This window comes from Phacochoerus africanus, chromosome 9 (assembly GCF_016906955.1).
Source record: "Phacochoerus africanus isolate WHEZ1 chromosome 9, ROS_Pafr_v1, whole genome shotgun sequence".
Taxonomy (NCBI): Eukaryota; Metazoa; Chordata; class Mammalia; order Artiodactyla; family Suidae; genus Phacochoerus; species Phacochoerus africanus.
This window is the reverse complement of record NC_062552.1, coordinates 90,640,568-90,667,608: the sequence shown is the minus strand read 5'-3', so window position 1 is coordinate 90,667,608 and position 27,041 is coordinate 90,640,568. Positions and strand designations below refer to the sequence as shown.

Sequence of the window (27,041 nt, the reverse complement as noted above, 5' to 3'; positions counted from 1 at the left end):
AGGTTTAAGCCACCAACCTGATTCAACAAATAACTTGGGAATTAATTTTCAGATAAAATGTTAGGTCTGATTTCCCCACTAAAGCAAAGTTCGTATCTAAACTGCATTTCAGAACTACCTGGAGAGCTTTTTAAAAAGCCTGATGTCCAGATTACATCACACCTCGCACCAATTAAATAAAAATCTCTAGGGGTGGCCCAGAGCCAGTAATATTTTTGAAAGGTTCCCAGGAGATTCTAATGTGTAATTAGAATCCTCATGTGATTCTAATGCACAGCCAAGGTTGTAAAACATCATATTAAAGAAACCTTCAGGTGCCAATTCATTTAAAAAAGAAATGTATAGTTAAGGCTGACAAGACTGCAATGAATACTGGGAGTTGTTATATACCCTTTGACCTAATTATACAATTCCCTGGAATTTATTCTATAGTTTAACAGAAGTGAAAATCAATAGGGAAAAAAACCAAGGCTCACTGAAGCATTCATTAATTTCTAGTTTTTTTTTAAAGGTTAAAATTAACATTCAATATCAAATGGCTTAAATACTCGTGATAAGCAAAGTATTTCAGAGGGCCTCAAAATACGAAAGACCAGAGAAACAGATGAGTATCGTGAAGTGAAAATATCAGAAGACCAAATGGAATATCAGCTGCAACTACTTAAGAAATTTCATGCAACCTGGGAAGTACTGTGTGATAATGACACAAACCTGTGGTGTGGTGACAACATTGTGAATGATTTTGTTACGCATAACTTGTTTAAAAAAATGTTAATTTGGAGTTCCTGTCGTGGCTCAGTGGTCAACGAATCCGACTAGGAACCATGAGGTTTCAGGTTCAATCCCTGGCCTCACTCAGTGCGTTAAGGATCCAGTGTTGCCATGAGCTATGGTGTAGGTCGCAGATGTGGCTCGGATCCCGCGTTGCTGTGGCTCTGGCGTAGGCCAGCGGCAGCTACAGCTCTGATTAGACCCCTAGCCTGGGAACCTCCAATATGCCGTGGGTGCGGCCCTAGAAAAGATAAAAAGACAAAAAAATAAGAAAATAAATAAATAATTAAAAATGTTAATTCTTCCCTCCCTGTTATCATTCTTGCTTCTGGCCTAAGTCAGAAGACAGAGACTGCTTAGTGCAGGTGTCACCAAGAGCTACTGCAAGGGAACATGGAGAAATAAAGCACAACACAGAAGTCTGAGCTTGGATTCGGACAGTTACATTTAACTCATTCCCAGAACAATACCAGACAGTTCAAACAGAACTTCAGTCAAGAAACAACCAAGACAGACCAATCTCTACTCACTCAAGTAATGCCCTCCCCTCTCTCAGCACTCTCGCTCTCAGGTGACTGAGGGCAGCTAAGTAAGGCAGAGATTCCTATTGAAGTATTACTTGGATTTATAAAGCTAGATTGATCTCACACAGACTTATGATTCTTCACCTATTTCATGACAGTTACTAGCTTAATAACTACTTATGTCCTCTGCCTACAAAACACTTGTTACTTAATGAGAATGAGAAACACAGGCATAAAAGAATTATTTTGAAAGGGAGAATATTATCACTGTTGACTAAAATTAAATTCTCAGACGGGGAAAGAGAGAGCTTACAAAATTACCTGAAACTTGGGAAGAAAAACAGTACTGTATAAAGTAACTTCAGATTGATTACAGAAAAGTGATCAGGAAGAAAAGTCCAATATCCAACCACTAGAAGAGAGATAACACATCTTCAAAATGCTAGTTTCTTTAGCTTTCTCATGTAGCCAACACATAAAACAAAATCAAAGAGCAACCCTATGGTTTACCAATTCAAATATCCCAGTCATAATGGAGGGAAAGGAAAGCACATCTATGTTTTCCTGCCTTATTTCTGAGAAGCCTTTGAAACTCAATAACGACAGAAAGATTAAAGAGCTAAATATATATCCCAAACTCCGATGTACTGGTGACCATTACAATCAGTTGATTAACAGGCCTCCAACCTGTGAAGATTCCATGATTCTATAGATAAGCTATTTGTTCTACTTTACAAAAACTAACAACTTTGATCACAATGAAATCATTCTGTAAATGAGCTTTTCCAGTTCAGGAAAAAGAGAAAGAATTTTTGCTCATTAGTTTACGAGGGACTCTCATCTTCAGGCATGAAGTTCACTTGACAGGTTACTGTTATTAAAATTTAAGAACCCATACTTAACAAGTTCAATAGGCTTCTAATGATCTCGTATATCTGTACAAACCCCACTGCCCTTATTCAGCACTTTTCCTAATTCAATTGATAAAATGGATTAATCTTATTTAGAAGCAGTGAGACAAGTAAAATGGATCAAAATAAAGGGACAATGTCTCTCACAGACCAGATGTGACTTCTTTCAGGTCTCTCTCCTCTAATTTGTTACTTTCACAGAAACATTTAACACTGATCTACTATCCCTGATTAGTGCACTGTACTGTAAGCAGATTAAATGTGTCAGACAAAAACTTCTCAAACTATTTCATGAAGGACCAGATTTTTTTTTTTTTTAATTTCCAATTCAGCATAGAAGGAAAAATTCTAAAAATTCCTAGGGACAAAATTGAAATTTACAAGATACTAAACTTAAGCCCAAAGTTTTAACAGACTCAACAGATATAAATTTACACTGCCAAATTACTAAAAACATATTCTCATTATTCTTTATACTTCTCTCATCATGGACAGTGACAAAGAGCAGATCAGCCCTGATCCAGGGTCTGCCTCATTTTGAACAGCAGTGTGTTATGAGACCTCTCCAGACTGCCACATTTTACATTCTTAACACCTACAGACACAGTTTTTCAGAGTGCTTCCATTATAAATATCATTTGTAATACTCCGTGACAAAACTGATGTTCTGCAATATAGACGGAAAACAAAATTCAGGTAAAGCAACCAAGGTTTCACAGAGTTAAGGGATGAATGAGGGACAAATTACAAGTTTTTTATTCATTCCAAGCAGTCTATTCCTAAGCAACTCAGCACAGTAACTCAAATAGATTAATGAGCTGAAAATAAAAAACTAAAAGCAAAATGTTCCTTTAGATTACCTTTTTTAAAAAGGTACTAAGAAATACTCTGCTGAACACTCATATCTTAACCAACAAAAATCACTTTCATATGAGCACATACTGTGTAAAAAGGTATATTTATACAAAGATCCCAGAAGATATTTACAGCATAAACAAAGAAATTTGTGTAAGTTCAAAATGCAAATCTAAATCCTAGCTAAATAGGAGGAAATTAGGTATTATACATAGCAATTACAAAAATACTATTTCTCAATATATGAAAATGTATTAAGCTCTGTACAAATACTTGTTTTCAAATGTTCATACAGGAATTTTTCTATTACCAAATAAATCGCTTCCAAAAGTCCATCAAAAAAGATAACACTACAGATGAGATGCATTGTTACAAATGCATTCTACCTGGAATTTGGTCTTCTCTATCATATTTCAAGATATATTTCAAGATATCTTTTTAAAAAATTTTTCAAAAAATTAATGGTCTAGGTTACTTTTTTCATTTAAACAACAAATATTCATGCAGTATCTATTATATTCCGAGGTGTGAGAAATATATTACTGAATAAATAAGACAGCTAAGGTTCCTACTCTAACAGAGCTTATAATATGAAGGGGTATGAACACCATTCAAGGTAAGCGCTTCAAAGGAAATAAAACAAGGTGCTTACGGCAGAGAATTCCTTGGAGTGGAGGAGATAGTGGCTTCTGTAGACAGGTGTCAGGAAAATCTCAGAGGAGATATGACAACTGTTCTGAATCATATAAAAGAGCTAGCATGTGGAGCTACTAGGACAGAATGTATCAGGCTATGAGTACAGCAAAGGCACAGAACCTGAGGTAGCAACCAGCTGGCTGGTGTGGCTAGGGCCAGTGTAGCTGTGCACAGAAAGCAACGGAAATAAAGAGATAAAGGGAATGTTATGCAATGAGGTCTGAGAGTTGCAGAGTTCAGGTCTCACAGAGCTTTGCAGATCATGTAGGAACTAGGATTGTATTCTTAGTGGGGTGAAAACATACTAGAAAGAAGGCGGCAAAGGGGAAAAAAACAAAAGAATGAAACTAATGAGTAGAACGGCACCAGGTGAGTATTACTTTTAATCCTCATAACCACTTTGAGGCATGGGCCAGTATATTTTTATTTTTCATGTGAGGAAACTGAGGCTTAAGGAATAAACTGCCCCATTCACAGCTAACAAGTGAAAAGGCCAGAATTTGTACCTAGATCTAATTTCAAAACTCTGCACATCTTTATGCTATCAGCAGTAATGATTATCCTCTAACAGTTTCAAACTACAAGCACACATTCAAATTATGCAACTGTAAGTCTGATATATAATATTTATCAGAAGCTAATCAGGTATATTAGGTTTCCTGTTATCATACATTTTAAATAGTATCCACAGCAAGTTTTTAACTGTAGAAAAACACAAATTGAGCGGCTATTCCTCAGAGAGGGAGTTACAGCATCCAAAGTGAGTATTCACGGCTGACCCCAAACCTCAAAGTTTATGTATGTGGTACAACAAAATTCAGTAAGCCCAGGGTGGACTTCAACTAATTTCCCAGCGTTCCAGCTGTTATGCAACAATCAACAGCCAATCAACCTCTGTTTTCTTACCTAGTCTAGTATGTTGCAACTTAAGAAAAGTTCAGTTTGATACTAACATACATGTAAAACCCTGTCAAATCAACTGCAGGGGAAAACAATTTTCCAGTACTAACGACACTAGTCGTTCAGGAGGAAGCTCAAAGATATGCCTTGTTGAGATATAGTAAAAAGCCAGATCAAACGGCAGAGAAGAAACAATCAAGGTCAAGAATGCATCTGTTCAGAAGCTGATACTCACTTACGGCTGCCCAAGCACCATGAATATCGTAAACCCATCCTATTTGGGTCCTGGCTTTAAGAGCAGAGAAAAACCACCAGGTCAGCCCTCCCAAAAGGCATGTTTTGCTGAGTCTACTTCTGACAGGAACTGTAGCATCTAGTTCCTTATTTAAGGGTTACTGCAATGTCTTCCATGAAACCACGTCACCCTAACAGTGCCAAAACTCAAGGAGTCCTACAAAATCACCCACAACTCCACTGAGATGGAGTGGGAGAGCCTAAATGCCAGAAAGGGGGAGGGGGAGGGGGAGGGAGAAGGCAAAGGAAGAGAGGGAAGGAGAAGGTAGGAGAGAGAGGGGATTCACTGATTCACCTTAAAATGAATAGGAAGCTATTATTACCTTAGGTGTTTGTAGGGAACTCATTGCTAGACTAGTTATGCATTCACACACATGCAGATTCACTAGAGAAAATTTTAGCACTGATGCTCTCAGTTTTTGTTTTCCTTCCTTTTTTGACATAGTACTGAGACTCTTCCCTTAACAGCTAGAATGGCAATAGTACAATGCAAAGAAGGAAGATAAATTGAGCAACTACTATGTATTAGCCATTTGGTACAAATTCTATGTTGTTAAATGATTAAAAACAAAATTCTTATGGTTAGAATGTGAGCTGGAATGTCAGGCAGACTTGGTTTGATTCCTTACTCTGACATTACCACCTGTGGGATCTTGGGCTATTTATTTAAATTTCTCTGCAGCTCAATTTCCTTATCTGTAAAGTGGGAGTACTAGGTTCACTAAGATTAAGTGAACCTGAACGCAAAGTGTTAGCATAATGTTTGGCTCTTCCAAAGTCCTCAGTAAGTTGTGCGTATATGCAACACCAGGGCTGGTGTAATTCTAATGAGCAAAACAGAAGGTAGTTTCTGAGTAGGAGATATTTTAAAAAGGGGGGGAGGCACAGGGACCTTGTTTGTGGGATAACTGTCAGATGATTCCCTCAAATCACCCTCCCACTAGAAGAAAGCAGGGCTCTAATGCCCTGCTGTTTCAAGGGAGAGTATTACTGCTGCAGATAAGTCTGACCAGGAAAAAAATACGTCAGAAACTGGATGGTCGTGCAAAGGGACGTCATACTCATATAAAGCTGAGTAATCATCTTCCACTGAATCTTCGTTCCTAGCTCTCCAAATAAAGGGATGTCCCTAAGTCCCTAAGAACTTTACAAGAATGCTCTCTTTTAACCCTAACAGACCTATGAGGTACATGCTGTCATTTTGCATTTTACAGATGAGGAAACCAAGATTCAAAGATGGTAAACAGTAGGGATGCACTCAAGTTCAACTTTGCCATTTTTAAGGCCAAACAGTTGAATGCCTACTGAACGTTTATGTGGTCAAGGATCAAGTACACAATTTAAAGTACAAATCTCCTTAAACGCTTTTGATGCGAAAATTCTGAAGGCCAGTTAAAACAAAAATGTGTACTTACTGTAAGATTAAATAAAACACTACAACAATTAGTGATTGTGAAAACTGTTAATGCTATGGACAATACAAGAGTTTTTCAAATGATTAAATTAATAAAGAACTAGCTTGACAATTAATATGAATAAAGAGATAGAGTGCACTGGCTAGATAACTCTAGGAATATTATTTTACTTTTCTGAGCCACAACTATTTATGAAAATTTAACACGAGAAAGAATTATAGATATTAGATTATATAAAAACTTAATTCTGATTAACTTTTTATCATTCATAATGTTGAATAAACATTCACTATAAAAATTTTCTGTCTTTTCAGGGCCACACCCATGGCATATGAAGGTTCCCAGGCTAGGGGTCAACTTAGAGCTGTAGCCACTGGCCTACACCACAGTCACAGCCACGTCAAATCCGAGCCACATCCGAGACCTACACCACAGCTCATAGCAACGCCAGATCCTTAAGCCACTGAGGGAGGCCAGGGATCAAATCCACAACCTATGGTTCCCAGTCGGATTCATTGCCACTGCACCACAACAGGAACTCCAATTTTTTAAATTGTACATATCTCATTCAAGTCATGTGTCTTTCAAGGGAGAATTCTATTACTCACATTAGAGGAAAAAAAAAGTACCACCACCTCCAAATTTTTCAAGAACTAAAAATGGCCAAAACCATGTATATAACAAGTATGACAAATTATCCTCAATCCAGATATAAATATATGAAGAAATATATTAGAAAAAATGAGATACCTCAAACACATTTCATTTTTGCTAGTCAAATGTCAAAGACAATAGACTTTGCTAAGAATATGTCAAGAATATAACTATATATACCTGTACCTCAGTATCCTCAGAGGACTGGTTCCAAGAGCCCCCCACGAATACCTAAATCTGCGGATGTTCAAGTTCTTTATATAAAATGGTGTGTTGTGTAGTTGCAAGTGTATGTAGACAGAAAACATTTAAACAAAACATAGTCCAAAAGATTGTTTTACTGTGCTAACTAATTTCAGCAGCTAAAGTACCTTCAAAATTCACTAAATCAAGAATCCTAATAAGAGTTCCTTGTGGTACAGTGGGTTAAGGATCCAGTGTTGTCACCGCAGTGGTTCAAGTCACTGCTACAGCATGGGTTCAATCCCTGGCCCAGGAACTTCCACACGCCTCAGGCACAGTCAAAATAAAAAAAGAATCCTAAGCACAAAATTCCTTTTAGAAAACATATTCTGGAAAAACTTCCTAAATTATAATTTTCTATAGCACACAGCTGGTTTGAGATAATGTACCAGGAGAAAGTCAGTATTCTGTTTCATGAATTAAGAGCAATCTAGAAGACAGTAATGTTGAGAAAGGACTGTTCTTTCACTATCAGGTCAAACTTAAAACTATTAAATTTTAATAAAGATGTGAATTAAATTTTATACTATTTCCTATGCATTCTTATTTGACACAACTTCATTCTACAATGGTAATATTCTGCTTTGGCCAAACAGTGACTTTAGTCAAAATGTTTATTTAACATGCCTTAATTTTTCCTTGCTTAAAAATCATGTTCATTTCTGTTAAAAATAAATGGAGGTAAAAATTTCAAGTTATTCTTTCTACTGGTATGCTTTAATGAATCTTAAAAACTGATCAAATGAAAGTAGACAGTATGAGAAAAAGAATATATATATATTTGTATGACTGGGTCACTATGCTGTACAGCAGAAACTGACAACACTAAATCAATTATACTTTAATAAAAATAAAATAAAAAAGTAATGTGTGTGGTTATTAAAGGTTTGTATTTTTTAGAGAGCAGAAGGTGTCAAATGATCCTTCTTTTTCCCACATATGCCTATCAAGTCCTATGCTCCGGGTTTGTTTTCTTCCACCTGGGTCTACAGTGAAGTCGGAAATGCTTTCAAAATCACATTCTGTTGCCATAGAGAATTTGTTACCACAGGTTAAGCTATGTAACTTTACTCTTTAAAGAAACTCTCCCAGGCTTAAATGTTACACACCAAGAACAAACATAGGCTGGGGCTATTTGCTGCATACAGCAGGGAGGAAAAAGTAGGAACCACAAGACATATGGAACAGCTTATGTTATTCCACCCAACTTCTTTTTTTTTTTTTGTCTTTTTTGCTATTTCTTGGGCCGCTCCCATGGCATATGGAGGTTCCCAGGCTAGGGGTCGAATCGGAGCTGTAGCCACTGGCCTACGCCAGAGCCACAGCAACGTGGGATCCGAGCCGCGTCTGCAACCTACACCACAGCTCACGGCAACGCCGGATCGTTAACCCACTGAGCAGGGGCAGGGACCGAACCCGCAACCTCATGGTTCCCAGTCAGATTCGTTAACCACTGCGCCACGACGGGAACTCCCCACCCAACTTCTAATACCCATTTTTCTTCTTATAAAGTCCAAGGAAGGATAAAAAAGTCCATGGGTTTTGGATTTGCAACCTGGTTTAAACTAATGCTCCATTATTTACCAGCTGTGGTGATCACCTTGTGAAATGAGGATAATGTGCCCACATCCAAAAGGGTTTGAGAAAGGAGAAAATATACCCCTAACAGAAATACAATCAACAGTAACTAGTGTTAATACAAACATTATATAAATATGAATACAAACATTATCCTCAGAAAGTGCATTTCACAATTTTCCAACAGGTTGCCAGGTAGGATAATCCTAAGATTAGCAGTTAAATGACTTTTAAAAACAAAAAAACAAAAAAAACCAAAAAACTATGCAATGTCACAATTCTTAAAATGCTTCAGTTGAGGAGTTCCCTTCGTGGCTCAGTGGTTAATGAATCCGACTAGGAACCATGAGGTTGTGGGTTCGATTTCTGGCCTTGCTCAGTGGGTTAAGGATCCAGCATTGCTGTGAGCTGTGGTATAGGTTGCAGACGCGTCTCTGATCCTGCGTTGCTGGGGCTCTGGTGTAGGCTGGCAGCCACAGCTCCGATTCGACCCCTAGCCTGGAAACCTCCATATGCTGCAGGAGCGGCCCAAGAAATGGCAAAAAGACAAAAAAAAAAAAAAAAAAGCTTCAGTTGAAAATTTTGCAAAAGAAAAAAAAAATCACTGAAAATCAGAACTATGAGTCATTGTCGATGTTATTCAACATACCTCCTCACAAAACTCCATGGGAGTTTAAAAACCTAAGGACAGGCTTGTGAATAACGGCAACTTACTAATTATATGGCCTTTGGCAATCTATTTAACCTCTCTGGGTCTGTTTTTCCATCTGTAGAAACACACTAACTGTATTTACATCTTAGACTTTTGCTGAGAGGTTTTAAATAAGAACACAAGTAAAACATCAATGCAGCTGATATTCAATATTCAGTAAGTGTTAGTACCCTTTCCCCTCTTTTTAGTTTCCACTCAGTACTACCACCTTATCTTCACCAAAACATGAAAAACCAGATAACACAGTGAGAAAGGAGGATGGGTGAATGGATAAATAGATGGATGGATGAATGGGTGGACGGATAGGACTTAGGCCAGAGAAACGTAAAAGTGTAAAAAAATATATTTTTTCTCTCTGGCTATTATTTTGAAGGTAAGTTTGTACATTTGCTTCATCTTTTCCCCTCCTAAGCAAAAGCAAAGGCTCCAAATTTGTTTTGCACCAGATGGGCAACTGAGGACCCACTCGTCAAGCACTTGAAGAGGACCCTAAAAAGGCAGTCACTATGTTAACAGAATCTTGCTCAACAGGACTGAGTTCCATTGTGAAATATGTACACTCAAGTACTAAAGACTCTACCACCTGACCCTGAACCCAGGTTTCAAGTGCAAACGTGTCAAAAGAAGGACTTGGGAACTCTAGACACAAACTCTATGAGAGGGCCAACACTACATACTGTAATAACAAACCACTGACTGAGAGCCTAGTGTTTGCCAGGCTCGGTCTGTGTTCTGCATATGCACATATGTCATCTCACCTTGGGCAGATCATTCTCTGGACTCTGAGCTTGAGCCTGGTTTGTAGCCTTGTGATGTCAGGCAACACTTCACCTCCCTAGCCTCAGTCTGCTCAATTATAAGATAGGTATAACAATACCCTACTCACTCATTAGGCTGTTGGGAGAGTAAAAATGTAAAAAGACAGCCTAGATGTAACCAAACACACTTTTAAAATCATATGATGGGGGAGTTCCCGTTGTGGTGCAACAGAAACAATCCGACTAGTATCCATGAGGATGTGGATTCGGTTCCTGGCCTCACTTGGTGGGTAGGAGATCCTCTGGCGTTGCCATGAGCTGTGGTGTAGGTCGCAGACACAGCTTGGATCTCATGTTGCTGTGGTGCAGGACAGCAGTTGCAGCTCTGATTCAACTCCTAGACTGTGAACTTCCACATGCTGCAGGTGCAGCCCTAAAAACCAAAAACAAACAAATAAACAAAAAAACCCTTATGACAGGAAATATCAACGTGAAGTTATTTTAGTGAGAAATCTGCTCTCCTCCAGAAAGCAGAGGCTAGGACTAAACAGAAAGCCTGTTACTTTTTCCTAATTAAGTTCTATTCATCCAGCATCCCAGTGGCCCTGTCCCAAGTCTCTTTCCTCCTGTCTACAAATTTTTGTAGAGGGAAGCAAATATGGGCCTCAGAACTCCACAGATGAGTGAGCACTAGCAGCTTGAGCTAGTTACTTCAATCCTCTGAAAGTCCATATTTCATCTGTAAAAGTTATTACCTATTTCAAAAGCTTGTAGTAGGGTTAAAATGAAATTAATCTGTAGCCATCAACCATGATTTCTAGTGCACTGTAGCATTTAACCAATAAAGATTTGTTGAACTGATAATGAAATTGAGATGAAGTATGAGGACAAATATTTTTAAAGTCACTCTTAGGGCAAATAAAATATTTTAGCACTTTTATGTCAACACTCCAGAGTTAAAATTCTTCAAAGAAATACTCTTCCTGTAAGGGTGGCAGTGTTGTAAATGATTCCTTATCAATCTAGAGTTCCCAGTTCCATCAACACCACAACATGTATCAGAGAGCTACACTAATTTTTTAAAGTGTTATCTATTACACTGGGGAATTATTTTAAACTCCTATCACATAGAGACGTCCAAATGCTGCCTGAAAATACTTAAAAGATTTTGGCAAAATTTTCTTAGTGTATGAAAAATTGATATGGGCCTAGAAGGAAAAGGAAAATTAAGAAAAGTGCAATAATGAGTAACATTTATGTCAGTTACTGTATTATGCCTTTCTTTCATGGAAATGTCATGCATTCTCTCATTCACTTCTCCAAGCCACCCACTGGAGACAGTCCTCTGATTCTTCCCATGTCACAAACAAGGCCCTGAGGCCTGGATAAGAAGGTGAAGTGAATCACCCAAGATCAAACAGCTTCACAGAGATGGATCCTGGATTCAAACTAGCCTGCCTCACTACAATTCTCCCAACCTTTCTACTAACTGTAATTCACAGAGAATAAATATTCTAAAAAAGACAGTCTAGGTAGATCAATCAACTGGAATTTGAGTTTCACTGACCAACAAACTATCATTTCACTGATTTTATGACTACACAGGAAACTTTGCCATAGAGCCCCTTGGAGTTTAACAAAGCATCTGCACAAATCTCACTCAGTTCTAACAACTTGGTGACATAGGCAGACTAGATATTATCCATAAAAGATGAGAAACATCAGAGGGGATAGGTGACTTCTTTTCAGTCACAAAGGCTACTAAGTGGGAAAACTTAGATTTTAATTAAACTTTCATCCCTAAGCAGTTCCACCATACCATACCATCTCTCTTTGAGAGGAAATACTTGTAACCTCTGTATTTGCTCCAATAAATAACCATAATCCGTGTGATAAACAAACCCTGATTTTTCACACTATATTCACCTAGCCCATAGTTAACATCCTAGGAAGTAGACATTATTATTCTTTTAAAAAAAAAAAAAAAAAGTCAGGTGAATCAACTGAAGTTTAGAGCAGAAAGTTAGTGTGTCCAAAGTAATACAGCTAAAAATGGCAGAGCCAAAATGCAAAATGAAGTCTGACTCCAAAGTCTGCATAATTAGCGATTACCTGGAACTGCCCTTCAGACTCATGGATGGTCCAGGTTCCGTGATTCTCATTTGCGTATGTGAGTGCGATGTCGGATAGCATCTGCTCTGAAATTCTCTTACGAAAGGACTCCAATGCAGCACTCATCTAATATTGTCACACACACCCCATCAGCACCCACTGAACTAAGAGCCTGCAGAGTCGGGTCCTCTCCCTACTCTGTCCAGTGCTAACTCAGGAACCTCCGGCAGGGTATTCAACCACCTCTTCTTCAAAACAGGGGAGATGACCGCACCTACCTAAAAGCACAGGGTAGGATTTCTCAGGCAAGACTGGTAACATTTTGTTTAAGATGCACTTTCAGATCAAAAAATCCATCTATGTTCATAATGTAAGAGTCAGAGCACTGAAGCAAAAGAGCACTAAGTCAACAAAACCCTCTCTTCCCTGTCACTGAACTAAGTGAAAGTTAACAGTAACTGGTTACAAAAAAGAGAAACTTCCTAAATGTCCTGAATCGAGTTCCCTAAAGACATGCAGAAAAGTCTCCTACCTCTAAGAACAACAGAATGAATGTTCATATCAAAATGACTCATTTCTCAAAATGGATTATCTAAATAAGCCTGGGGCACACAAACACAAAAAAAAGAATTTGGACCCTAATGAGTACAACACCCTCCCCCTTTCCCCATTCCTCAAAAAAACTGGCATAAATAGTAGAGAATTAAAAAATAACAAATTTATTTTGGAAAAGGTATAAAAGGAGTTAAACAATGTTTCAGTTAAAGCTGGACTATAAACAGTTAGCAAATGTACTATGTCTATAATCATACTTCAATTTCGTCTTAACTAAAAAGAGAGGATAAGAAACAGGCCTATAAGGAAATTTTCCATTTGAAAGAGGGGAGGGGTAAGAACATCCAAGTGTAAAGATTTTAGTAAACTACGAGAAAGTGGAGCAATTCTTAACTGTCCACAAATCTCTTTGTGAATTTCACAAAATAAACTATTCAGAAACATATATGCATAAACTTTTACCTGTAATTTCAAAGGAGGCAGACCCCATGACATCTACTCTTGGGCTCCTTGAATCCCAGGAGTGGAAGGCACTCTGGACGGACTCTCAGGATATGTGGCTTCTGTTTCTGTCCCTGCCACCCTGTCACTCTAATCCAGTCACTTCACTTTTCTGGATCTCTGTTTCCTCATCTGTTAATGATGATCTTTCCTGACTCTTTATGATTGAAATTCTAGCTAAGTCTACTGATACCACAGTAAGAGTGAGAGATTTAGTAAACTCACCTCCTAATCATTTTTTAAATTGTTAATTATGACTCAGAGCACTTTTGCTAGGTTGCAGAACAGAAACAGCCACAAGAATGCAAGGTGCTCCTATGCTTCTGCAGCAGTCCTCTCTTTGAAGACTTCTCAAGAGGGCTTCCCTTCACTTATTTCCCTTCAGAAGGAGATAAGTGGCTTTCCACATGTAACAGAGCATCTAAGTACAAAGCAAGCCACAAAAATCTTCTCCAAGAACACACTCGTTTCCTTAAAGCTGTGCTGCAATAACAGTCTTGTGACATCCTCACCCAGCATATAATGAAGCTGTTGTAATCACTCTATTTCCCCATTTGGATGGCAATCCTTAACCAATTCTGCTTCCCAGCAAAACCTCTGAGCTCCAAGATTGAATGCAGTAAAACTGCACTTTATCTTCACAGTTGTTATATACTGAGTTAATTGTTTCAACTTCTGGGACAAAGCAGGTCTTCCTAAGGCCATGAGGCAAACAAGCAGAAAGAATCCAACTGGCCAGATGGGAAGTACGAAGGCATGGGACTTATCACTCTTTGGAATACTGTCATAGGAGAGCTCAAGTATCCAAAGCTCATCTGAGATGAAGTGTGCCCCTCCTACCATATCACTGTATCTGCAGCACCCATCAGAAAGCTTTCTGCAAGAACCTTCTGTTTGTCTTGACTGGGGAAGTTATAAGCATGGTAGTAGGTAAAGAAAAACAAACAAAATCCCCCTATTTATATAACATAAGTAAGTAGCATTACATTCTGAGGTCTCTTCTTGGCCCTTCCAGATTACCCCCATACACAGCTTAAAATGGTAAAAAATAAAATTCAACTAAATTAAATTTAGCATGGACACACTATCTAAGGATTTGGGAATATTGACTTAATTTACAAGGGTCCCTGAACTGCTAAAGAACACAGATCCAATGGGATTTATTCTTGTTTGGATTATGTGGTGGAAAAGATGATGATGACCATAAAACAGTAAAAACTACATTAAAGAAGAGAAACTACACTTGAAATGTTTTTGCTTTTATAAATATTCCAATGAAAAGGGCTGGCTACTACAATGCATTTATTTCTCTATACAAAAACAAAACAAAACAAACAAAAAAAACAAAAAAAAACCACCCTCTTCAAATGTTTTGACTAGCAACCTTACTTCAAAGGACTCTCTAACAAGTCAGAATGTATAACAACTGAACCCACAAACACAAGACAGGATTTCCTACTGCACGTTTCCAGGACAACTCAGTTGCTTTTTACTGCTACTCATATGAAGGGACCACTGCTCTTGACTTTATTTTTAGAAATTACATTCAAACCAAAACTCAGTGGTTCAGCGTACTTTCCGTTTGCAATTATTATTTATTTCTCTTTCAAGTCTTGAAGACATACCAAAAAAAAAAAAAGTATATAGCATAAAAAAACCATTTCTTCTTGTACTAACCCAGGAAAAACTGGATACCTTGGTAATGGAACAGTATCCCCACAGACTAGACTTACTCTGAGTTTTCAGTAAAATTTAAGCAGTGAGGGAAGGGAGACAGAGGAGAATAAAAACGGTAACATGACTTACGCGTGTCACTCTCAGACAATGAAGTGGTTAGCAGGAGCAAGCTTATAAACCTCCAGCAAAAGGCAAGGCACAGAGCAGAGGTTTCAGTTCCTGGCAAACACACACTGAGATGCCAAGTGGGCAGGGCTACCACGAATCCGGGGGTGGAGCTGGTGCTGAGAGGAGGGAAATGGGGAGAAGGAGCACTTACTCAGTTAGAAGCTGGTGCAGCTGGTGATAACCCCGCTCCAAGGCCAAGCTCACAGGTGTTGCTCCTTCCTGGTTGTGAATGCTGAGCGCTCCACGGCCACCTGGCTTCTGCAACAGCAACCACGTCAGCCTTAGCAGTCCTAGCCGCACAGCAAAATGCATCAACGTCTCCCGGGGACCACCATCTGTAGATGGAGGAGAAAATGAAAACAAGTGAGGAGAATGTGAAAACACAGAGCAAACAAACACAAAGATGAGTCAGGTAAACACCACTGACTCCAAGTATCTTAGATCCTAAAGTTAAGCCCCAACATAGAGCATGAACAATTTTATTGTAGCAGAGTACAATCAGCTCTCACGTAAAGACAAAATAAAGCTAGAAAAAAAGCCTGAGGGAAGTTCCCATCACGGCTCAGTGGAAATGAATCTGAATAGTATCCATGAGGACGCAGGTTTGATCCCTGGCCTCGCTCAGTAGGTTAAGGATCCGGCGTTGTCGTGAGTTGTGGTATAGGTTGCAGATGCAGCTCAGATCCCGTGTTGCTGTGGCTCTGGCGAGGCCAACAGCTACAGCTCCGATTTGACCCCTAGCCTAGGAAACTACATATGCCGTGAGTGCGGCCCTAAAAAGACCAAAAAAAAAAAAAAAAAGCATGAGAAGCAAAATCTCCAAAAGGAGACAGTCTTAGAGGATCCATTTCTATATTTCTGATTTAATACATTTGTTCAACAAATTTATACAGGCAGATTTTAAGGGTGACTTCACACCTATGTTCTTTTACTTTAAAAAAAAAAAAGTAGTAGAAGAAAAGAAGTGAATGCAGCCTCACAACATGGGGATCAGGATCCAAAAGGAATAGCTGTTGGGGCTTAGATGGGTGTATCAAAAAGGATACAATTACTTTAAAAAAATAACACCCAGAGAGGAGTTGGCTAGTTAAACACTAAAAACAGGTTCTGCTTGTTAAGTACATACAGGTCTTTTTATTCCCCCACATTAAGGGCAAATCAGACTGCTGGCACTGCCAGCTTTTTTGTTGTTTGTTTAATGAATGAAAGAAATACATCTCCAGGCATAATAAGACTAACTCCAACTTCAGAAAGAAAAGCAAGTGCTTGAGCCTATTCCATCTGAAGAGAAGGCCCCCTTCTTCGTATAGTGAGTCACTCTGAAAGTGGCGGAATGAGGAAGGGCTTTGGCGTCAGACAAATCTGAGTTCAAATTTGGCATTTACCATCTGTGTGACTGGGCATAATTTTGCCTAAGCTTCACTCTCTTCACCCCTAGGGTGGGGTACCACCGCCTCACTCCCAGGGCTGCAGTAACAAATGAGAGGGGTGGGTGAGATGCTAGTGTGATGATGGGCTGTAGCAGGGACTCACTGAACGAATGCCAGGCTCCTTCCTGTTCCTCCCAACTTCCAATCACATTCTAGGTCCACTAGCAACACTCTCTGCCTCAGGCATCCTTCCTTGCACCCACCCTGTGATGATGGGAGCTATAGCCACTGCAGGGCTTTGCTGTGCACTATGTAACCCCAGGGAGCACCACTTAGAATCTGGAATGGGGATGGTGCCCTGGAGTTGTGCCTGCCCCTCAGCTGAGCTCCCATCTCTCATTCTCCATGGCTTTCTGTAGGCCTCAACTTCCTCAATGAGCATTCTCAGGCTTCCTGGACCCCAGTGTTCTCTCCTTACACTGATGTCCCCAGTGGCTTCTGCATGGGAACAGCACAGAAAGATGAACGCATCTCTGAGCCTGTGGTTTTACACTAAATTGTCTTAAGTCAAATGTGCCTTAGTCTAGTCTCCTTACTGCCAGGGTAAATGTCCTTGGAAGCAAAAGTCATCTTTCATATTTTACATTTTCCCTACAGAACTCTGCACACTGACTAATTCAGGATTTCTGCAGTTTCAGTAGAGGCACAAGGCTGGAAAAAAATCAACACCACAGAAGAAACCACTGCATGTGTAGGTACAAATTTTAATAATCAACACCTCAGAGCAGGTGGCCAGGCCAGTGAAAAGGACAGAAAGAACTTTCACAAAAGATCAGATATCACCATCTGACTTGTGCCTTACAGCTGTTCACAAGCACTCTGACATCCTTATCAAATACAAAAAAGCTAGTAAGGCACTTCTCAGGAATTACTCCATTTTTTAAAGACTGGTTAATTCCCACCTTACTATAGGTGGAACCTCCTTAAGAGTAGTTTTTTCTACAACTGAACCCTTTCTCATCTCTTATGTGCTTGAGTCAGTTCAGCCTTTAAGAACAGAGTTCCGACAACATGTTCAAACCTGGCACCCCGATTCCAGCACGTGCAGACTCCCAAATCTCATCCGAAGGTCCTTAGCAGCAGGTACCACATCTGCTTTTAGGTGGCCCCCTCTCTGCAATCAACAGACCATAAGAAAGCAACACCTGGTGAAGACCTGCTAAGTGCCATGCACTGGACTAAGTGGTTTGTATTCACTTTTTTTTCATTCTCGCAATAACCCTACAAGGTCTCATTATCCTCACTTTGCAGATGAAGACAGATTAATAACTTGTCCACAGCAAAACCCAGCAAGATCTGAAAATTCTTCTGTCTTGAGTCTGGAAACCATGCCCTCTCCATCATTCCACCCCATTTCTTTTTATAAAAATCAATCATGCAAGCAATCTCATGTTGTAGTTTAAAAAGCACCTTTTCAATATTTTCCTCCAAAAATAATTTTTTGGCCACACCCACAGCATGTGGACGTTTCTGGGCCAGGTAATGAACCTGTGCCATGCCAGCAACCCAACTCCCTGCAGTGACAATGCCAGGTCTTTAACCTGCTGTGCCACAAGGAAACTGCAAAAATAGTTTTGTTTTTTTTTAATCTTCCATTGTTGCTTCTGTTTCTTTTGTCTTAAACTCCACGGCACCTACAATTTAGGTTCAACCTCTGTTCTCTACTCTCTAGGTCTGTATTTTCCCTTTCTTATGATCCTTTGATTTTTTTCTCTGTATATTCTGAGAGCTATTCAATTTTATTTTTCACATTACTAACTGCATTTCCTATGATGTCAATTGAGTCCTTTGTCCCCAGTTTGAATTTAATTATGCTATGGGATTCTGGATGTCCTTGCATCATTTAAGCCAACTCCCTTTCCATCTTTGCCTTCACTGTGATGGCTTTTTTTGCAGATGTAATTATACTGCCTAATCAGTTGATTTAATAAGGAAGATTATCCTAGCTAATCTGGGTAGGGCAAACTGAATCAGGGCTAAGGTTTCCCCTGGAGAGAAGAAATCCCGCCTGAGAATTCAGCAGGGCTTCAGCCTCTGCTCATGGAGTCCTATCTAGCCAGGAGCTCCTCTTCTTGTCTGAGGGTGACAGCTTTGGCTCATGCTACTGGGTTTGAGCTTGGATGATTTTCTCTTCTATTTCTTGCCCTATGAATTCTGGACTTGCTTAGCCAGCCCCACAATTGTGTAAGCCATACCCTGAGATAAATCTTTATATTTTCTAACTGGTTCCGATTCTCTGGTTGACCCTGATTGACATAATCATTAAAACTTTTTTTCTCCTTGTTGCTTCCTTCTCTAATTTCATAATAGGTCTGACTTCTTCGATCCTGCACAGGATAAATGAAAAACCTCCTCTAATTCTGTCTTTGGTTTCTTAATGAAAATTATTCTCATAGAGTCTTCCATCTGAATACTCATGATACTTTTCCATTTCCTTGATGTTGTAATATTATTTCATAGGCCATATGCTGGTTGGTTCGTTTGATGTTTAACCATACTCAACTGGAAAAATCTCTATGTGGGCCCAGCTTCCTATGGAGAAGGTAGTAGCAAATGTCTTAAGTTTGCTTGTATCTACTCACATGCTGGAAGCACACCCACACACATTCCCTCGGATCTGTAGAGAAAGCTGGTGTGCCTAGTGTGGCCTAGAAATCGTTCAACGACAATGAGCATGCTAGTCAAATGCATCTTTTCAAATCATCAGACTTCCTAAGCAAAAGGTCCTAAGTTCTGCGAACAAAATAGTGATCAAAAACTGCATGTACTTTTTCCTTCCCCATCAATCCACCCAGATGCGCTGCTCACAGTACTCTTTGAATCTGCACCTATGAGACTATTCTTTCTACCATTCTATACTGCGTCTTAAATAAACCAAAAGTCCTACACGATGCAGAAATTCTCATGCCTTATGCGGAAGGAAAACAACAGGCCCATGAGAGAATGAACTTGTGAGAAAAAAAATGACACATGTGGCCTTGTGATAGAATCAAGGTTTGAGAGGCAACAAAACCTTCTGGAGCTGAAGTGCTGCCATTATGAGGAATCACTTGTAATCAATCCCTTCGCAGTATTTTTATATATTGTATTTTTTAGCATCTATGACAGCTGAAAACATTCAAAAACACTAGTGAGTGTAGCTAAGGAAAAATTTCTATGGAAATCTATCAGACAATCTGGAAAAGGTGTTAAGAATTAAAATACCCAATGACTGTTGTTGAGGTTCTATTAACCAACATCATATACACAGAACTGAAAGCACACAGGCTGTTTTTCATGCAGCCTTTCTTAAACCCATCTCAACCTCTCTTCACCCAAATTTCTCTATGTGGGGAGGATTTCCACCCCAAAGATGACCAGATCTTCTTTTCATTTGGTTATACAACACCATGACTAAACAAGAATGCAGATTTCTCCCAGGATCTTTTCCTTCCTTGCTTTCTTCAGAGCAAGTCTTCAATGTCAAAATAAGAAATAAATAAATAGGAATTCCCGTCGTGGTGCAGTGGTTAACGAATCTGACAAGGAACCATGAGGTTGCGGGTTCGATCCCTGGCCTTGCTCAGTGGGTTAAGGATCTGGCATGGCCGTGAGCTATGGTGTAGGTAGCAGACTCGGCTCGGATCCCACGTTGCTGTGGCTCTGGTGGTGTAGGCTGGTAGCTACAGCTCTGATTCGACCCCTAGCCTGGGAACCTCCACATGCCGAGGGAGCGGCCCTAGAAAAGATAAAAAGACAATAAATAAATAAATAAATAAAAATTGAAGTCTAATACTATGCATGCTAAAGTATTTAGGGAGAAGTATCTTGATATCCCCAATTTTTTTTTTTTTTTTTTGGAAATGCATCAAAAAATAAGATAGAATGATGGCTGAATGAGGAATGGACAGATGGAGAGCTCAAGCATGGCAAATGCTGACAAAACTTAGGTGGTGAGTTAAAAAAAAAAAAAGAATAAAATGGACAAACTCCTTCTTGCTGATGTTTAATGTCAGACTTCTGAAATAAGTTTTTGTAAAAAGTCTCATTCTGCTTCAAAGAGGAGGGCTTTTTTTTTTTTTAAAGTGCTATACTGTTTTATCCTTTTATAGGACATGTTACTTTCTCTCATCAGAGTTCATTAATGTTTCATCTCTAAAAGGTTACTGGATATTGCTCATGGTACATTAAAAATAAAGAGCCTGTATGCTGGCACACACTATCAGATATATTATCTTCCATTTTACAAATGGAAAAAATTAAGAAACAAGGAGATTAACTATTTTGTCCAAACTCTTGCTATGAAGCTAGGATACAAACACAGCAACTCCACAGCCTATCATCTCTCCACTTTACAATATCAAGTCTACACCTAAGGTACTTTAACTTTGTGGTCATGCCTGTGGTTCAGGACAACTATGAATCCCTGAAATAATAAATTGTTGCAGGTAGGCCCCTATGTATATTTTTTTCCTGAGGAGAAATGTGAGCTATTTTCAAAGGAGTCACTGACCTGAAAAAAGTTTAAAAGTACTGCATGTAAACATTTAGAGGGGAGGATTAACCATAAATCTTACATGATTCCTTTGTACAAGTATTAGGCTGGAACACCTGTAAATACCCCAGCTTTCAACAACAGCAAGTAGTCCTGTTACGTAAGAAGTGCTCTATTTAGCTGTGTTATTATCCCAGGCAACAAATGTACTTTGTACCTTCTTCCTTTAAACATATTTTTAAAAATTACTTGATGTGCACTTGCTGTAAGCAGAATGTTCCTTTGCATGTGTCCCTCAACAGCAAGCAAGGACCTCTTAATTGATGCTACTTGGCCTTTAAATTACCTACCATTTGTAGATTCTAATTCACAATTAACTGAACAATTTAAACTGCAGAATGTGACTCCAGAATTTGAAATCAGATTCTGGATCCCAGTGTTGACTTAAAGACAGGTCTATCAAGGAATTCTCATTGTGGCTCAGTGGTTAATGAATCCGACTAGGAATCAGGAGGTTTCGGGTTTGATTCCTGGCCTCGCTCGGTGGGTTAAAGATCCGGCATTGCTGTGAGCTGTGGTGTAGGTCGCAGATGCAGTTTGGATCCTGCGTTGCTGTGGCTTTGGTGTAGGCCGGGGGCTACAGCTCTGATTCGACCCCTAGCCTGGGAACCTCCACATGCTGCAGGATCGGCCCTAGAAAAGGCAAAAAAGCGGAAAAAACAAACAAACAAACAAAAAAACACACACAAAAAACAAAGACAGGTCTATCAAGTCTTTTGCATGTTATTTCTCCTTCATCTAACTTGTTCAATTTCTTGTGTTCTTTCGATTGTTTTTAATTGTGTACAATAAAATTCACTTTGGGGAGCTGTACAGTCCTATCAGTTTGAGCACATGCATTGATTCTTATAACCACCACCACCAAGACACAAAACCATTGCAACTCCTGAAGAATCCCCCTATGATACCCCCTTCGCAGTCAGACATCTCCCCTACTTCTACTCCCTGGCAGCTACTGATCTATTTTCTGTTCCTAGTATTGCCCTTTCTAGAATATCACATCGATGGAATCACAGAGTAAGTAACTTTGAAAACTGACTTCTTTACTTAGTGCAATGCATCCAAGTTGTTGCACATGTCAATAGGTTGTTCCTTCTTTATTGCTGAGTAGTATTCCATTGTGTGGATATATCACAGTTTGTTTTGTAGAGTTACCCAGTAAGGGAGAACTAGGTTGCTTCTAGTTTGGGGTGATTCTAAATAATGCTGCCATAGGCACATCTGTGTAAAGATTATTTTGAGTAAATATAAGTTTTCATTTCTCTAGGATAAAGAGCCAAAAGTGGGATTATCACTACTTAGTAAACATACATTTAACTTTACAGGAGACTGCCAAACTGTTTCCTAGAGTGGCTGTATTATTTTGCATTTCTACCAGCAATGTATGAGATGATGTTTTGCATCTTGCCAGCATTTGGTATTTTTAATTTTAGCCTTTCCTAATAGGTGTGTAATGGCACCTTATTGTGTTTTAAGGCATTTCCCTAAGTGTTCAAATCTGATTTAGCCTTTACTAGTACTGCTTGAGCAATTTTGTACAACAGAAACTGAAGAAGCACATGGAAAGTCCAAAAAATATTAAAGCTGGTGAGTTCCCTACTAAAGCTATTGAGTTCCCTGTTAAAGACAGGGATGCTAATGCCCAGAGAGGGGAAGTGATATGCCTCAAGTCTTAGACCTGTGCTTTTCTAATAGTTCTTTCTAATCATGTATCACGAACAAACCATCCAACTCCTGTGCCTTCTTTAAAGGAGACAAAGCAAAACTACACGAACACAGACAAAAACAAAAACAAACAAAAAAATAACCCAACCAACCAAATGCCTTTTAGGAGGGTTTTTTTTTTTTTTTTTTTAAGGTATGTGTGGCACAGTGAATTAAGGATACAGCATTGCCACAGCTGTGGTGTAGGTGGTAGCTGCAGCTTAGATTCGATCCCTAGCCTAGGAACTTCCATATGACAAGGGTGCCGTCAAAAACAAAACAAGACAAAAAAACCTTATTAAACCCCACAAATAACTAATGCAATCCATCCTGGTACTGATTTATATAAATGGCAAGTGGAATAACCATTCCCATCACAATACAGAAATAGCAGGGGCTAGAGGTATATTATACCCCAATTTGAGGTTTCTGAAAAGGTGCCATGCCCTGTATCACGGCAAATATTCTGATCTCTAGATCTTAGCAATATAGTGTTCTTAGACCCTGTATGAATAAGAAAGAAAAAAGGACAAATGCTTTTTTCCTGAATTTTAGAGTCCACACTTTCTTTTGTATTTTAACTGCCAGGAGTGCCCTGGTAAGTATCTCCACAGTAAGGCCCTAATGATGTAGCACCATGCCTGCACTGACCACAGCCTAAGTGGTTAAACTCAGTGGGTTTAAGAAAACCAAAACTAACAAATACCTCTTTGCCCTTCTTCTGAGGGGGGAAGCATGCATTTATCTGAAGAGTCTGTGAGAGCAGGAACTGAGCGTGTCCCTACACAGTTCCTCTGAGCATTTCTCCTCAGTATCTGCTTGCCTGCAGCGAGGGTGACTTCTGGTTGTTTCCCTACATAACACAGTAATCAAAGCTGGGGAATTCTGAAGGGCAGTCCTGTGATGGTCTGGCTCTTTCAGATAAAGCAGAAAGAATAAGCAACCCCTTCAGCAGGCCATCTAAAGTCAGCCTTCCAATCTAGCTCCAAAACAAAGCCAACGGTTTTGGCCTATCTGTGTAACTCCCAAATCTATTAGATTTGAACTCAGCAGGAAAAGATGTTATTTATTGGACTCCAGATATATACTGCTTCATTAAATATGTGTGTGTGCGTATGTACACATACATATTCACAACACCTAGCTGATGTCGCTTGCCACAAGAATAATTATGTGGGCAATCCCCTGTCTGAGTAAGAGGAACATATACAGATATTTACTTCATCAGTGTTTTTTAAAAACTGGAGTCCTTCCTTCAATGAACTCTCATATGGAAAAGCCAGTAGGTAAAACAAACGAGAGTAAAAATACTCTGGTTAAAAACATGTGGGTTTCCCAGAGCTCAGCCTGCTCTTAGGCCTCTACCCACTCACTTCTCAGTCTTTTCCTTTTGTCCAACTTCACAGAATCTCTAGAGTACAATAATGAAAACCTGTCTTTGATAACTAAAGACCAAAAAAGTAACAAAAGTTGCTCTGGTACTCTCCTCATGAAGGACAAGTCTCTTTCTACAGGTGAGACCCAGAGAAAGGCGATGTGCCACTCACTATTTTAAATGAGAGCTGACGACGAGGGACAGCAAGCTCTCTCTAGGGTCACTTCACTGCAAGAACAGGACTAACAGCTCAGCTGAAGAACCCAGAAGAGGTCATTTTGCTACAGCAACCACAAAAATCTCTTCAGCCACTGGGTAGACGTGAAGACAATCACCATATAAAAGCAGCCCCATCCAAAGACTGTGGTTCATTTAAGTCCTTACCATGTGAAGTCGCATCTGTCCCCAACACATTCCACTCGGCTGGCAGCTTGAGGTGCCTGAATGCCAGGGAAACTTTCTCATCGAGGGAGTTCACGTCTGTAGACGGGGGCCCTGATCGATCCAGGAAACGGGTGAAGTTCAGGGCCTGCTGATTTCCAGCACTGGTTGCCAGGAACTGGGCTGCATCATAGGCCTCGTCCTGGATGAACTGGAAGTCTTCTTCCGCCACCACAAACACAGGCAGGCCCTCTTTGGAAGCACAGAGCAGCACCTTCACTGTCTCGCAGCAGTCATGACCTAAAAGAAACATGCATAGCAAGGAAGACAGGATTAGAGTCCTCCTGAGAAGAAGATACTGGGAGGGGGAGTACCACTCTGCTCTTCCTGTGGACATACAAACTCCCCTTCCTAAAAGAATCTCCTCCTTCCTCTGAGCTCTGACAGCAACCTTCCATTTCCAGGTCTTTTTAAAAATTGTTACTTGCAACTCTGAAATGGTTACCCTATTAAGCAGCAAAAAACTTTGTATTGCAGTCGCCACCATGCCTGCGGCATACCATTTGGCAACAACAGTCTCTGAAAATCTCAATATACATTGAACTACAGCTGTTCAATTTGAACAAACTAAAGAAAGAAAGCTCAACAATCTTGTAAGGCCTCGAACACAGTGGGAAGTCTAATGCTTCCTGGACTGCATTGGATCTGAAAACCTTTGGGGAAAAAGTCACTCACACAGGTTACAAGGCAGGAACTGTAGATTCCCCAACACCTGCCTTATTATCATCCCAGTACAACTGATGAAATGATGAAGCACTTTGAAAAGTACAAAATGATTTCATTTTGTTTTACTATTATTAAGCAATTCAAGGCCCATAAAATAACTTTTGCTCTCAAATACACATTCTTTTCTGTTACATAGGGAGGACTTCAATGAAATAGCCTGATCTGCATAGGAATGACACAATGCTGTGGCTGGAGGCCTGGTTCAGGAAAAGAAAGCATGCCAAAGACTGCAGTGTCCACTGCACAGAGCAGCAGAGAGAGACCTCATGAGCTGCTACGTTAGGCAGCAAGCTTCATGCCATCCCTAAGGGCTTGAGTAAGATCAGAAAGGTTCAAAAGCACTGTTCCCATGGGGGAGGCCTTCCTGGAAAATCAGCCTTTCTCTGGGTTTTCAAAAGCCTCACAGAATTAAGTATTTCCAAGATGCAGAATATATTCATCAAAACACTTTTTTCCTCCACTTGCAGGCACTGATCTCAACTAGCTGGAACTATGCTCTTAACATCATCACTTCCTTCATAAATATCTTTCTGATGAGGAAAGAAAAAAACATGGCGTATTGTTTGAGGTGCGCCCCCTGGTGCTCTGCTTCATGAACTGCAGGCACCTGAGTACCCGCCTGCCCTGACCCCCACCCACATGCAGAGACCGCTTTCCCAAATCTGGAGTGAGGTGCAAGGTCCTAAATCCAACTTTCCAGACTATAGACGTAGGCCAACAGAGGTTTCACAACAGACAGAACAAAACTAGGCTTTCTATTGTCTTTGAGAGAGAAAACAATCACTTTTTCCATATGACCAACGAAAATAACGAGTAAAGAGGTTTTCCACATACTTTTCCCCCAGGGGCCTCCTTAAGCACTTTGTTTTGTAACAAGAGAAATCGCTCCCTGTTGTATAATCTGAGGGTGGTAACAAGTAGTTACTAAGCAAGAACCTACTACATACCTGACATGTCATTTTCTCTACACAACAAATTTATGAGGTATGTAGTGTCTTCGCATTACAGATGAGGAAACAGAGACTTCAAGAAGTAACTTGCCCAAGATGACACAGATATAAAGAAGCAGAATCCATCATTCAAATTTAAGTCATATGCCAAAGGTCATGGCCTATTGTATCACGATGCCAGAGTTCTGTAACACATTGCTTATAAATAAAGGAGAGAGGGGTAAAGACTACACCCCTGTCTGCAAGGAGCCCAATACTCCAATCTTTGGAATGACAAGCCAGCATGACTATAAAGCAAGAATAAAAGGTTCTCAAACCACCAAGCTCAGTCTCCATACAAACGCCTAACTCCACCAGGCACACCCAGTGCCCTCCAAATTGAATTCTTTCTATGAAGGCTTTGGAAACCATAAGCATCCTGTGGCATGCCCAGGTGTGTGGCTATGTGCATATACTCACGTATGTGTTTCAATTCAATAAACATGTTGAATTTACACATTTAATTACATGAAATGAAATTAGAAAAAAAAATCTTAATCATTCTCTGAAGGGCAGCC

At 39.7% G+C, this 27,041-nt stretch overlaps 1 protein-coding gene across 12 annotated transcripts in view; it reads right to left on the bottom strand.

The window, feature by feature from the left end:
* The window catches only part of AKAP13 (A-kinase anchoring protein 13), a 326,734-nt gene that overhangs the window by 165,924 nt on the left and 133,769 nt on the right, over positions 1-27,041 (bottom strand). For 9 of the 12 annotated variants that reach the window (XM_047797871.1, XM_047797877.1, XM_047797876.1 and 6 more), the window contains 2 exons: positions 24,752-25,048; positions 15,476-15,659 (listed from right to left, as the gene is read on the bottom strand). In XM_047797871.1, coding sequence (XP_047653827.1) covers positions 15,476-15,659; positions 24,752-25,048 — 481 coding nt within the window. Of the gene's footprint in view, positions 1-4,892; positions 5,105-13,440; positions 14,390-15,285; positions 15,395-15,475; positions 15,660-24,751; positions 25,049-27,041 lie in introns of those variants that run through there. The other 3 variants (XM_047797883.1, XM_047797884.1, XM_047797882.1) reach the window with 3 other exon arrangements.